This window comes from Chiroxiphia lanceolata, chromosome 1 (assembly GCF_009829145.1).
Source record: "Chiroxiphia lanceolata isolate bChiLan1 chromosome 1, bChiLan1.pri, whole genome shotgun sequence".
Taxonomy (NCBI): Eukaryota; Metazoa; Chordata; class Aves; order Passeriformes; family Pipridae; genus Chiroxiphia; species Chiroxiphia lanceolata.
In genome coordinates, this window is record NC_045637.1 from 29,822,511 (window position 1) to 29,836,514 (window position 14,004).

The 14,004-nt window shown below is 37.6% G+C and overlaps 1 protein-coding gene across 4 annotated transcripts in view; it reads left to right on the plus strand.

The window, feature by feature from the left end:
• ZNF704 (zinc finger protein 704) overlaps nt 1–14,004 on the plus strand; it is a 131,381-nt gene that overhangs the window by 19,263 nt on the left and 98,114 nt on the right. For all 4 annotated transcript variants that reach the window (XM_032676673.1, XM_032676683.1, XM_032676665.1 and 1 more), the window contains exon 2: nt 2,171–2,418. In XM_032676673.1, the coding sequence (XP_032532564.1) occupies nt 2,192–2,418 (227 nt within the window). In that variant the 5' untranslated portion in view covers nt 2,171–2,191. The remainder of the gene's footprint in view (nt 1–2,170; nt 2,419–14,004) is intronic.

Genomic DNA, 14,004 nt, shown 5'->3' on the forward strand with positions numbered 1-14,004 from the left:
AAGCAATGGATTTGGTCTTCTGCTGTTTCTGACCATTTAGCCCAAGAATCCAAACTTCTTGGCAGCAGCTCTGCAACTTCAGCATTTGCGTCTTTGTTTTTTGTCTTTCTTGAATTCCATATGCCTGCATGGGGCCAACTATTAATTAGGGCACATTGACATAGGAAAACTAAGGTGTTGTTTGAATGTATTTTGAACTGGATGTGGATACATTTGATATATAAGAACAAATTATCTGGTATCACAGTACAAACATTCTGTTATTTATGTTTTAGGCTTTAGCTGTAGTCTAAGCCTGCAACCTTCTGTCCTCACTATTAGGTCTGTAAAGAAAACTCAATAATGTATGACACAGTATTTTTGCTGAAACTGAGTAAAACACTACAGTTTTATAAATTGAAGACACTTATAGGGTTGGATATTGGAACTTGGATATTTTCAGGGTTTTTTTTTTTACATTAGGACATCACTTCTAAGTCACTTTTCAGGAAAGTTGAAGGCATCTCCATATGTGTTAGGATTCTCAGACTTTGAGAAAAGGGCTTATTGTGAATCTAAGAAGTTTTTAAAAAATAAATTAAATCAGAATTAAATATATCATATTTATGTGTCTTCTCCTAATTCTGCATGATCACATGCTGACTGTTTTGTCTTCAGACAGATTTTCCTGGTAATGTGTCATCTGTTTGTGTGTGAAGAAGTGTAAAGTGACTAATTCTTTCTACTATTTACATTCATAAAGTAACAATTCTTGTTTTGTTCTTGAAGAAACTGCTAAAAGCCCTTCAGTGGAAGCACTAGAAGCAATTAAATCATCAGCCCTAAGTATTTATGCGATTCAATATACTTCACCGAACAAAACGAAATTACCTTGGCAAGAATGTCTTTCCTGTGAACTTAAAATTGTTTGCACCATTTTTATACCTGCCAGGGTTTGAAATCTATAAACAGATTTATGGAGGGAGGAATATATCTTTATGCATAAATATATACATAGGGACATTGAATAATTTTTTTGGATGATGAAAAGGAGGAATAAGGAGGAAGAGTTGACATAGGAACTTCAGTTTATTGATGCTCTTACTATCTGAGGGCAACACAGCATGGATATCTCCACTGTAAAGATCAGCAATAATTTACAAGTATTTAAAAATCCGGTTTACCAGTCCTAGAAGGTGCCTGGATTTGTCTGAGATAGCGTATGTGGCACTACCTGCGTGGAAGTGCCTTTGTTCAAGGTGGGCCATTATGCCGGGCCATATTTTGCTTGGCTGTTTGAGTTGGGTAGAGACATTGTCTGCGAGATGGGCCTGCCTTCATGAAGCTGGGAAGTGTAGCTGTCCAGGAAGTGGCATTTCAGAGGAAAATCTAGATCCTGGGCTTTGTTTTGGTTGCTGGGAAGATGGAGTGGCTTGGTTCTGATGGCTTTCCAGGCTCTTCAGTGCAACCCTGCGATAGTTTGCTTTATAAACACCAACACATTGTAGTCCAGAGAGGTAGTGTATTTGTTAAGATACCTATTTGCTTAGGTAGTCTTTGCTTATGGGAAGCAGCAGACCTGAAGATCTGGGAAGTGCTGGTAAGCAGAGATGGCTCCTCATTGCTGGACAGGCTTGTTATGGAGATCCTGCTGATATCACTCGCTCCCCTTTGCCTTCTGACAGCTGAGTTGGATCATAGCAAATTATTTTTCTGCTCCTGAGAAACCCTCATTTACAAAAGAATCCATTATGTGGCTCTGAGAAGCACTTTAGTTTCTTGGTTGCCTTTTATGTGGATAAAGTCTGACTTTTTTCTGGAATTTTAGGAGGGCAGCTACAATTTCTTTTCCGTAGTTATGCAGCATGGATGTGTGTACATTAAAGATATGTTGTATATAATGTGGTTTCCAACATTCTAATTCAAATACTGATTCAAATACCTTTTTCATTTAACATTGAGAGGTAAATGATTGCTTTATCAAATGGACTAGAATTGCTTGTTTTCCTGGGTAGTCTTCAGCACTGTTGAGAAATAAATGGCAGTGTCTGAATTTATGAAGGGCAAAACAAATGGTATTCACTAATTCAGAGAACTAATTAGAAATAAATACCTGTGGGTATTGGGTTCCCCCCCCCTTACATTTTAGGAGAATTAGAGGAAAATTTAATAATTGCTTTCAATTTTTCAGGCAGCCAACATCAAGCGTGAAATGACCTTCCCTGCATTTCAACAGGAGGATGTAAAAAGTGACATCAGTCAAAAACTGCCAGACCAACAGTTTCTCCTGTTTACCACAAAGGAGGAAGATTTAAAAACAGCAGAGACCAAAAAACTAAATAGAGCTCATGAGTATGAAAAGGAAAACACTCGTTCTGTTTGTCTTCTGGAACAGAAGCGCAAGGTTGTTTCTTCAAATATTGATGTGCCTCCAGCAAGGTAAGAAGAGTTGGAGTTTTTTTTTGCTGTGTTTTCTTTTAAGCTTTTTTCCCTTTTTTCCATGTCTTTTTTTTTTTTTTGATGGGATATTAGATGCAAGTTTCGTAAATAGCACTACGAACTGCTAAGACTAGTATTCGTGCCCAGGCAGTCCTAAGTCACTCACAACTCCCCTAGCAGATTTGAGAGATCTGCTAGAAAACTAAAGACATTAGTAGCAGAAACTGAGAGCATGGGCAGAGTAGGACTTTGTATTTCTTTTTTAATGTTTTTGCTTTTAGAACCTGCTGTAGCTGAGGTAATTGCAGAAGAGGATGTATCTTAAGAGGAAGAGGTTGTTGACCCAGCATCACCCTGAGAAGTAATCTTCTACATTAGACACAGAAACATCTTACCTGCTAGCAATTTATTTTTTAAAATATTTTTACTGTCATGCTTGCAAGCGCAAGCATGCAAGGTATACATCTGGGTCATAATGTGGTCTAGGAAATGGGTTCATAGAAAACTGTGGTGAGGAAAGACAAGTGCAGGGAAATCAAATTTATGCAAAAGGGGGATTTGGGGATTTTGGTGTTGCTTTTTAATTCCTTTAATTTCTTAATTAATTCCTTGAGGATCTGTTGTAAATGCACATACATGTTTGTATCTTCAGCATTTGCATTTGTGCATTACACTCAATTTATAGTGAATTATTTTGAAAAAAATAGTTGTTCTTTAATCTGAGCCTGACATATATCACAGCAAGAAATTCGAGGTATATTTATCTGGGTTTTTTTCTTCCTCATATTTAAGTGGAATAGTAGTAAGAGAGAAGAATAATCTGAAGAAACTGAGAATTTAATACTGGCTAGTGATTTAAAGTGAAGGCCCTTCAGAAATACAGAGTCTAGAACCTTGAACTTCTCGGAAAGACGTTACTGCTTTGAAAGAGAAAGGGAATGACTCCTCTAGGAAATGCTGAACATTAATATAATAAAGAAGCATATGCAGTAATGCTGAACAGAATCTTTTTTATCATTGGTGAAAAACTGACAATAAATTGGATAATCTGCATTGCAAGATGACAAGTGCTGCTTCTTTTTTTTGTTCATGATTTCATGTTGGTATCAGTCTGTCTGCAAAGATTTTTTTCTTAACCTGCCTGGGAGTTTAACTTGCACATAATATTCAGTGAAAGGCTTTTTGGTTTTATAGTGCCACTTAAAAAATTTGTAGTCAAAATGAATGTCTAGTTGTTTTTAGGTTTGTTGGCTTTCTAAAAAACAACATAAACCAGCAGGTTCTGGCATATCATCCAGAACAGGATGACTGTTGTTTTCCTCTGGATCTCATAGATGATACTTCTGAAAAACACAGAGTTCATGAGCATTTTGACAAGATTTTTCCCCCATAAAAATCTAGTAAAAAGCTATGCATTAAAAACATCAAAATATTACGATACTTATCTGAGATTTCCCCCATTAATCAGCCCCGTAATGTCTGAGTGCCCTTCTCATTCATCTTGTATGTCTCAAAGCAAATAGGATCACCAGAAAATTTAGGTCAGGAGGGACCTCAGGAAGTCACCCAGGCCAACTCAAACCATATGTTAGCATTTCCATTTAACAACTCAGACAGATAAAGTACAAGATTTAAGTATATTTTTGTGTGACTTCATGCAGATAATCCACTTGAAGTACTAGTTGAACTTCCATTTCCCATAGCTGCAAGATCATCCTTCCTTGGAGGGATGGATATTTTTTCCCAAATGAGCTGGAAAAGAGGATGAATAAATATCTTTAATACCTTCTTAAGGGTAATTGTTGACACCAGTTGTGAGCACAGGCTACTTTTGATGATAGGATATAAGTTCATTTGCAAAGGTGTCTTCTAAAGTTGTTCTTTGTTTCTGTATTTTGTTGGGAACAGAAAAATTATCATATTATGTTTTTGCATGTTTTCAGACATCCAGGTTGAGCTCCAGAACTAGGAGAATTAGAGAATGAAATAGAAAACAAACTTAGAGTCTAAATTCAATGGCATAATAAACATTTTGGTCGTTCTTGCTACATTTTTGCAGTCAGGGTCAAGTTTTACTTTTAATCTGAGGAGAGTTATTGAGCCATTTGTCCATAACAGACAGGAAGAACACTTAAACCTTTGCTTGGAGATCTTCCTAAATATTTGTTGTTGTAATGAAGGGAGTGCTCGGTTTCTCTTCCTGTGCAGCACAGTTTGATCTCTAAATCATATTCTCCAAGAAGAGTCCATGCATTTGAAATTCTCTTGCGTCCTTCCTTCCACTCTTCTGTGTAGGACTGTGCTGGTAAGAGTTGCGTGTTCCTCAGAGGTGAATTCCTCCTCCCTTTGCCACCTAAGAGGAGTTGTTGGATTGACTGTCCTTTCCTCTGATGGGAACATCCATCTACCTTTGCAGATTGGTCACAACCAATTGTGTAAGATCATCTTGAATTAATCAGATGATGTTTAAAAAGGCGTGGGAGAAATAAGGGCTTTAATATGGTCTTCAGTTTCTTACTGCTACATACACCCTCTTTACAAAAAAAATTCAGCTATTATTTTGAAATAGGAAAATGCTATAGAAATGAAGCTTACTATTTATTTTGTTTTAAAACCCTAGTGGAGCTGAGGGGGTTACTCTTTCACTTCTTATGCTGAAGTAAAGGGTAACATTAAATTTTCTTATCTGTTTTTAAGGGTCTCAGTGAATAAGAATGGAAATCTTTGTGAGGCACTGTATCTAAAATAACAGTTCAGAAACACCAGCATAATAAATGTTTGTTTGAGACATTCAGTTGCCAGGCTTTATTATTGCTTATAGACTCTGAAATTTTAGAAGTGTGAAAATATCTTAACTCAGTCCTGGTGTTTTAGGTGAATGGTAGTCAGGTGTTCTGAAAATACAGGAGATGAAACTGTAGAGCAGGTGGCACGTGTTCTACATGTGCCACATCAGTCTGATGTGCTCATGCAGGAGAAGAGGAAACCAATGGAAACAAAGGACACTTCAGAGTTTTGGCTTTTAATGACATCTGGAGAGAAGGGGTAGATCCGTACTATTTAATAGCTCAATAGTTATGCACTTACCTGGAGCCTGGCAGGTGTGGGTTCAGGTTCTTCTGCTGTTGTATTTGGAAGAAGTACCTGAACTGGAGTCTCTGCTGCACAAAGGAAATGTTTTACCATCAAAATTGTGACGTATTCAGGGTGCTTCATAGGGCAGCTCTTTAATGTAATAGTGTCAGGCTAAGTGCAGCAGACCTGAAATAAATATATTATTGCATGCAGGAGAATTTTAAGATTGAAATTAAATTACATGTTTAAGTTCATTATTTATATTTTCTGTTTCATCTTGCAAAAATACTGTGGACCTTTCTCTCTATGTTAGGTGGTCTACTGGAAGTGTCTTTTAGATTAAAACAGGAGGAGACTATGGCTTTTTCTTAATGATTTTTTCTTAATAATTTTTATGTTTGGAATGCAAAAATGAAATGACAACAGCATTAAGTCTTTCCCTTTTCATATTTCTTCATTTGGTCGTTTTGAACAAAATTTATATGAGTTAAATAGCTTTCCTGCTTCTGAAACTCTTGAGTAAATTAATTGATACAATAAGGAAATTTGAATTCCTTACTTTCCCTTTAAAGTGTAAATTTATTGGTAGTTTTGATGCATAAAGGACTGCAGTCTTGGAGAAAGCGGTCTGACCACTCAACTGTGAACTGCAATTATCTCTGAGAATTGAGATGTTATCTGTAGAACAGAGGAAAATATGCTTTAGATTGACCTCCAGTTCAAACAGGAGCGATCAAACACAGCCAGATGCATGGATCTGAGTAGTGAAAGGTCATTTCATAAAGAGACGGTGTCACTGGGGGACTAATCACCTTGTCTGGTGGGCAGAAACAAGCCCAGGTCCACCAGTGTTTCAGGGAGCTACATTTGTAGAGGTCAGATATAATCAGAGATGATGGCCCCAGTAGGCAGCGGTGTGGAAGTTAACAGAGCCTTCTTGCTTATTTGTATTTTCACTGGTTACTTACCATCATGCAGACTTAGTTCCAAAGAAAGTCAAAAAGAAAGAGGTGAAAAAGCCTGGACTGCTGGTACAGGGGATGTGAGCGTGTGAGTAGGGACCCAGTGCAGGCCTCGTACACAGGGAACGACTTCTGCATCTTGGAGGAATAAGGATGGAAGAGTGAGCAATGGAGAACAAGGGATGAAGTTACCTTTTTTAAAGTAAAATGTGGGAATAAATGTCTGGAAATGGTGATGGGGTTAAAGGACCCTTAAGACAGAAGTGTTTTGATGAGTGGTACTTGGAAACCCTTCAAAACTTAAATGCGTTAGTGTCATAAGTGGTGTCCTTTGGGTGTCCCAGAAGGAACTAGGCAGGCATCACTTCTATCCTTCTGATGGGTGGGAATGTTTGAATGGTTTTGCTTTTGTTAACCTTTTGCTAGATGACCTCAAAATATTGTGAAATTTGTATTAGCATATCACATCATTCTTCTTTTCCCCAGTCCTACTGTGCTCTGTTGTCCCTGAAAAAAAGAATAAAAGATAAGCTTTCTAACTACTTTTTTCTACATTTTTTGTGCTCTTAAAGGACATGCCAATGCTAAACCTCAGCTGCTTAAGCACTTCCTTATATAGTGTTAAAATAATTATTGTGCTTAAAACCTAGTTTTTGTACTCTTCTGGTTCACTGATACTAAGAAGTGACATATGCCATGACAATATATTGGATTTTACTATCTTCGGTTGCTTCTATATTGAAAAAGCTACTCAATTACTGCAAGAATAATTTTTATTCATGTACCTATATTTTATCTACTAATTAGTTTATAATTTAATGAAGAATCTGTGAAATAATTGAAATAAATATCTCTAGGAATTCTCTCTGACATTACCTCTTTAGGTCTTCTAGAATAGCTACAGAAAGTTGGGGCAAAATGAGTTGCAGCCCTGTTTTCTGACCATCATTATAAAGAAACAGTACAGACAGTGATGTATTTTCATCCCTAAATGATTTTCTTGCCTGGTCTCTCCAGGAACATAGCTCTAGGCAGCGATTTGATTAGAGAGTGTGTTGTTGATCCATAAGGCCTGCTGGGCATGACTGATTATGCATCATGCATTCCAGTGGAAACATTTGCATATTTTCTTAGCCAGAAATCTCCAGGAGCCTGACTCCAAGATCAAAAGCAGTATCTGCTTAACTATGATAACCTCACTAGGAGGACTTCCCAATCTGCTTGCAGAGGGAAGAGTCTAAAGATCAAGTTGTGCTTTTCTGTTTATCCAGAGGTGGTGTTTTTTCAGAGATTGTCTTCTGTTATTCTTCTCCATCTGTTTTAGTTCAGCTGGAGGAGCTCCTTTCCTATATCTCTCACAATTTTTGCAGAGGGGATTGATGGGGCAACTTCAGAGGGCATCAACTATTTGTTGGCTGCTGAGGCTTTTCAGTGAAACTGGATGAAAACAAGAGGCCGAGAAACCAAGCTGTGCTTCAGCTTTACTGACTCTAACTCTGTGAGCTTCTGTGTTCTCTAGTTTTCCTGCTAGCCCAAAAGCACTTCATTGAGATGTGAGGTTTTCTTCAAGTTTTTTCACCATCCTGTAGGCTGGGTGCTCCTGTTGCTTAAATTTAATTTTCTCTGTGTCCATGATAGTTAGAAACTTTGGTTGTTTGATAGTTTTTCTGCAATGAGAATTACTCACAGAGTCATTCCCATATTTCAGGGCTTCTGTAAAAGTGCTGCTACTTGGCAATACCATACATTTGAAAGCAGTTTCTCCAATTACCCACACCACCTAATTATTCAAGTAGTAAATTGTTGCTTTGTTTTGCTAGACTTCTTTAGTTAAATATGTGTGCAGCTTGACTGAATTTCACCCAAGCAGTCATTAGAACTTGATTATGTTTAATATTGATGGTAAACTGCCATCATGGTCTGCTACAAAAAGGTGTGGTGCCTTCTAGGATCTTAGTGGGAAAAAAGAGTCTTATCCAAAGAGCAATCAGAGAACTGGTCTGTTAGCACATTTTGAAATAAAAACCTATTTCTTGATGCTGTTTTCTTTGCATTCTAGAAGGACTGTATACATCCTTTTAAGTCTAGATGCCTTTCATCTGACTGCAGCAAAAGCAGTGTAGCGGAAACTTCATTGAAAACTGTAGATTAAATTGCAAATAAAAACTCTGCAGGTAGTTACTGCAGAGCCAAACCATAGCTCCAGAAGTCACCTTGCTTATTTTACTGGAAGGCCATCTTCCAGGTTGCTTGCCAGATTGTGCATAGTATTTGTTGCTATGATAGCTGAACCAGCTTCTCATGATGTTGAGAGAGATGACAGCATTCCTGACAGCTTGCAAACTGTTGGAAACTCACCTTTCAAGTGGTGAGATGGATCAAGTCTCAAGAGTGCTGGGGAACATAGTAAGGCTGTCCCATTCTAAGGTGGCTGACTGCTGGGATGGTTGAGCTTGTGTTTCATAGCTGAGTGATACAGACTCAGCTATTACCAGTTAGAAGTCCCCACTGCCAGAGAGCCACAGCAACACGTTGGATAGGATTGTTTGTTGAAAAAGGTGTAACATTCTCAGCTGTAGAAAAATTTACTCTGAAATTGTGCATAATCTGTCTTTGGTTTTCAGTGGACTTTTGTCCACTCTCCTTTGTGTTGTGCTGTGTGCAGATCTGAGACTTTCTAGATATCTCATGCTTGACTGTGTTACTGACATCCCCATGATATTCAATCAGTTACAGCTACAGTTACAGTTACAGCAGTCTGTGACTAGCACAATTTATTTTTTCACCACTTGCCTTGGATACTCTGGCTGGCCTATCCATCAGGATTTTGACAACATAGTGTACTTGTTAAAGTGTAAATTTTGGATTAGCTAATGTTACTCTTGAGGTATTTTTTCCCGGTAATGTTAAAAGCAGCAGGAATAGGAAACGTGTTAATAAAGCAAAATGCTTTTGCTGTTCTGTACTTGTAATGTTGCATTACATAGTGATTCTCATGCAATTTGGTATAAAAGCAACTTATGTGTGACTGTAGCCTTTGAGCCTGGTTTACTGTACTTGGTCCTGTGAGATCAGGACGTGATGTAAAAGTGATAGACCTAACAAAAATACGGATGAAGCTTTCTTCTCAAGAAATAGTGGCTGTTTGGTGGGGCTTTTTGTAGCACCTGGTCATCACACAGACCTCTTAGTTCATTGTTCCTGGGTTTCCATAGTATTAATGCTAGAGGAGGGAACTTCTAACACCATCTGGTGACTTTAGCCATATGGATTTTTGGCCAGTGTTAGTGTCCATATTTTTAACTGTAGACTAGCTACCTACCCAGTGAAAAATAAAATGTGTGGAAATTTGATTGTGCAGTTAAGTGTGGTAATGCTAAGTTGCTGTACTGCCTGACATTGGAGTCTCCATATTTTAGGTATTTATTATTTTCAAAAGAAGGCTTTGCTTGTGCGTGTATACATATACCTGTAAATAAGTTTCCCATTTCTCTAGGAAATCCCATATTCAAAGCACTGCTGAGAAAGATCTGTCTTCATCTATTGAAGTGCAACTACTTCTTTTTAAAATCTTCTTCCACTGGTAGCCAAGACAAAGCGCTACATAATTTTATCTGTGTGATGGAAGTTGCCAACAAACAATGATCTCATTTCCAAGCAAATTTCAATGAAATCCTCTAAAATGGCACAGAGGAAAAATGTGTCCCTAATCTGCAGCAACCATTAGACACTGGTTCATGAAGAGCTGCATTCAGTCAGCACTGGTGCTCTATCTGTTAGCCATTGATGTGAATGCATGGCTTGTTCTCAGCTCTTCAGTTCCCTTAAAAAATTGAGTGTAATTTCAAAACACTCTTCAACAGCAGGCAATATTCAATAAGAGTAATTTCTTTGTGGTTTGTGTTAGCTGTGGCACAAAAAAAATTCCTCTTGAAATGCCATCTGTGCTGAGAAAAAGAAAAAAGTCAGTGGGTCTGTGGTTTGTAACTTGTGTATCTGTGAAACGTGCAAGAATGGGCTACCGTATATGTGGTTACACGGAATACCCACATCATAGCTGTGTTCATAGCTGTAATTTTATTTAAATGCTATAGAACTAAAATATCCTAGTTTATGCAGTGGTATTTGATGTTGTATCATTGAGGTCAGCAAGACATGAAGCCTGCCTTTCTGCGAGAAGTTGTATTGCTGACTGTTATTGGTAAAATATTTTTAGAAGTTTTTCTCTTAACTCCTTTAGTATTGTCTGCATGAAAACATTAATTTTACAGATTTTGAAAAAAGGAGGTAGAAAGCGTGACTTTTCTCCATGTATAGTAATATGGTTGTGTAGGGCGAGTTGTAAGTGTTTTGTTTGTATCCCTAAGAGAACTACACTACAATGAAACTCATATAACCCTATTTTTTTCTTGTGGTATGTAAGCTGTATAACTGGTTTCTATAGATGAAAGGCTATTTTAAGGTGTCTTTTATTTATATCTATAAGGCATATTTTCTAATCTCTAGTATATGGTGATTTATGTGCATCAGATACCTGTTTTGCCTATTACTACTTCAGTTTTTGTGACAATAGGAGCACTGTCAAAGAATGGAACACTTATCACTTTGAAATAACAATATCTAGATTAGAATATATGCGTAAATTAGACGTTTATTTCTAAAGGGTTATTTTTATTTGAAGCAGAACCACATCTTCTTGTGGTTTTACTGATCTGCATGGTTTAATATAAGCTATTACTCTTCCCTCTCCCTGATCATTTTGGGAAAAAGATGGAACAGAAGTGTTGCTAGATACATAAGGTCTGCATGAAGCCTCTGCAAGTTTTGGTCCTTTGCTGGTCTTCAAAAAAAAAACCCTGTGATTTTTTTACTGAAGCAGCACTTGGTAACGTGGTACGGGATATGTAGGGCATATGAGTTGCAGCATGGCTTTTGTTCCCTGTGGAAAGCCTAGTTCCATACCTGGATGAACAGTTGCTTTTTGGAAGTTTGCAAGAGTTAAGCTGATTATAGTTTTCTCAAGCCAACAGTAAAAAACAGTTTTTGTCGTTCATGTATGCTAGTTGAGCTCAATATATAGGGAGCTTTGCAGTTTTGCATGGGTCTATATTTTAAATTCTACCACAAGAATTCCTGCAGGTGATCTGATACTGTATCTGACAAGTGACCTCGGGCCATGTGTGCTTGGTTCTCAGTGAACAGAAGCGAGGTAGTAGCGTCTTCAGAGGACAAGAAGGAAGCAGTGTGTAAAATATGAAGTTCTGCTGTTTGTTGTCCCGGCAGAGAAAGTACATCCCAAAGTACTTTGCTCTTCCATCCATAGAGTGAAAAATGAAATGAGACATTTTACTAAAAATAACATTCCCAAGCAAATGTATCTTTACACTTTGCATAGAATCAATGTTTAGAAACATTTGTTCGTTCTCATTTTAGGATAAAACATTCTCTCTTACTGGCTATGTATGTGAAATGGTTTGTTTGATAACCACATCTTCAAAATAACCTTCTTGGGGAACTGAGCGAAAAGTATAGAACAGCATTGTCAAAATACAGTAGCAGAGTGTTGTCCATCCTTCTCTCCAGGACTCTACCAGAAGCCTCTGGGACACCTGAGCTGTGTTAATCCTAATTGTCCTCTGCAAGCATCAACACCGGCATACTGCACTGAGGCTGCTACTATGTTGACACCTGTATTTTTTTATAGTAACAGCAGTATTCCAGATGGTAAATGGAGTCAATAGCCAATTGATGCTTTTAAAAATTTTTCTTCATATTGTAAGTTGTTGTACCTGTTGCTCATATTTGCTCCTAATTTAATTTGGTTTGTTACTCAAAACTTAATGTCATGGCTGTTTGTTTGAAGAAGAACAAAGGGTGATATTTCCACCAGTAGATGTGCTGTCATTATTGTCAGCTTTACAATGAAATTAAGCCTCTGTTTAGGTAATGCTTTCTCCAGGAAAACCTCCATTAAAATACTTGGTAGTTTTTTTCTTAATTTTGTACATGAAGGACATTCATCCTATACCATGTTCCCAAACTTGTGCTCCCTCGTTGGTCTGCCTGCTTTCCCCCCTTCACCTTAATTTGAATGATCTCTTTTGTTTTCACTGTGTATGTCCAATTAGTTCCTCCCTTTAAGCTGAGGCAGGCAGTGAAATGAGCTGTTAAAAAGTTTATTTAGTACTTTCCTATACACACACACATAGTGCCACGTGCTGCACTGTGCACTTGATGGCTTGGTGTGAGGGGGTTCCTCACCTGGCTTGGTGAGAAGGGAAAAGATGATGAAGAGAGTGTACTGGGCCTATTTTTATATTTATTTCTACTGAGAAGTGAGTGTGAAAAAAAGGGTTGATGTCACTTCCTGGTAAGTCTGTGCTGATGATGTAGAAAGAATATTTTGGCTGCTGTTTCCTAGCTTGTTAACTCCTGAGAACTGTGTCCTGAAGTCATGGACCAGTGTCGGTGTCCTCTTGGACTAAATGATTTGTCCTCCTCTCTCCACATACCAAGGTTATTAGTATGGGGCATGCTCATGGTATCTCTTGCTTTTCACTGTTGCTTAATTTATTTTACATAACAGTAGTTGCTTTTATAGGATGCACTGGGCCCTTGGCTCCAAGAATACAGATGAGTAGTTCTCACAGTAAGTGCAGAGTAACTATTAAATAATATGTTTATGGATGTATGCATACATATATATATATAAGTGGAGGGTGAGCATGTGTTTGGTGACATACTTGTGCCTTCATCAGTTATATCTTAAGAAATGTCTTGCTGATATTTAACCTTTATAAACTAATGTTTCTACTTCTACCTAGCTAGAGTACTTTTAAGTCAGAGGAATAATAATAGCAATAGTAAAATTCTAATTGATGTTGAAAGCCCTGTAAAATATGTCATATAAAAAGACTTGTGGTTACACTGATTCGTATTTTGTGGTATATATTTTATGATGATGTTGACAGAAATTCAAAGTATTGCAAAGGAAGATGCGTGAGTCTTCTCTTGCTAATCTCTGAAGGAATTATGTGCAGAGTAATGCACATTTTTGTCATTTTATTGTGTTCTGATCTGAGTAAGAAGCTTGGAGAGAAAATCTATGTTGAATGTGTAATATGGGTCTTACTCAGCTAAATATGCATTACACTTATAATAAATCCTTAACAATAAAGCAGTGCATAACCAAGCTTTCACATCTTAATTTAAGACATAATAAACATGGCTTGTATTGGTCCTACAGATAGAAGCTTTGAATTACATTATGCAGCAAATGTTCTTAGTTATCTTTGGTTGTTTGGTTTTTTCCCTTGGGATTTTTTTTTTTTTTTGACAACCTGTTGTGCCGACATCCAGACTGTTCACAGTGTTGAGTTTGCCTGTCATTATTATGGCAGAGGAATATGAGAGGCAGCAATCTGCAGTGGGAAGTTGGATTTATGAGCCAGGGAAAAATATAGTTGCTGTTAAAGAAACCATGAGGGCTCAGTAGGTGTTCCACCTACCATTGCTGCCCAGCACAGCCATGGCTTCCTTCTGTGGGACA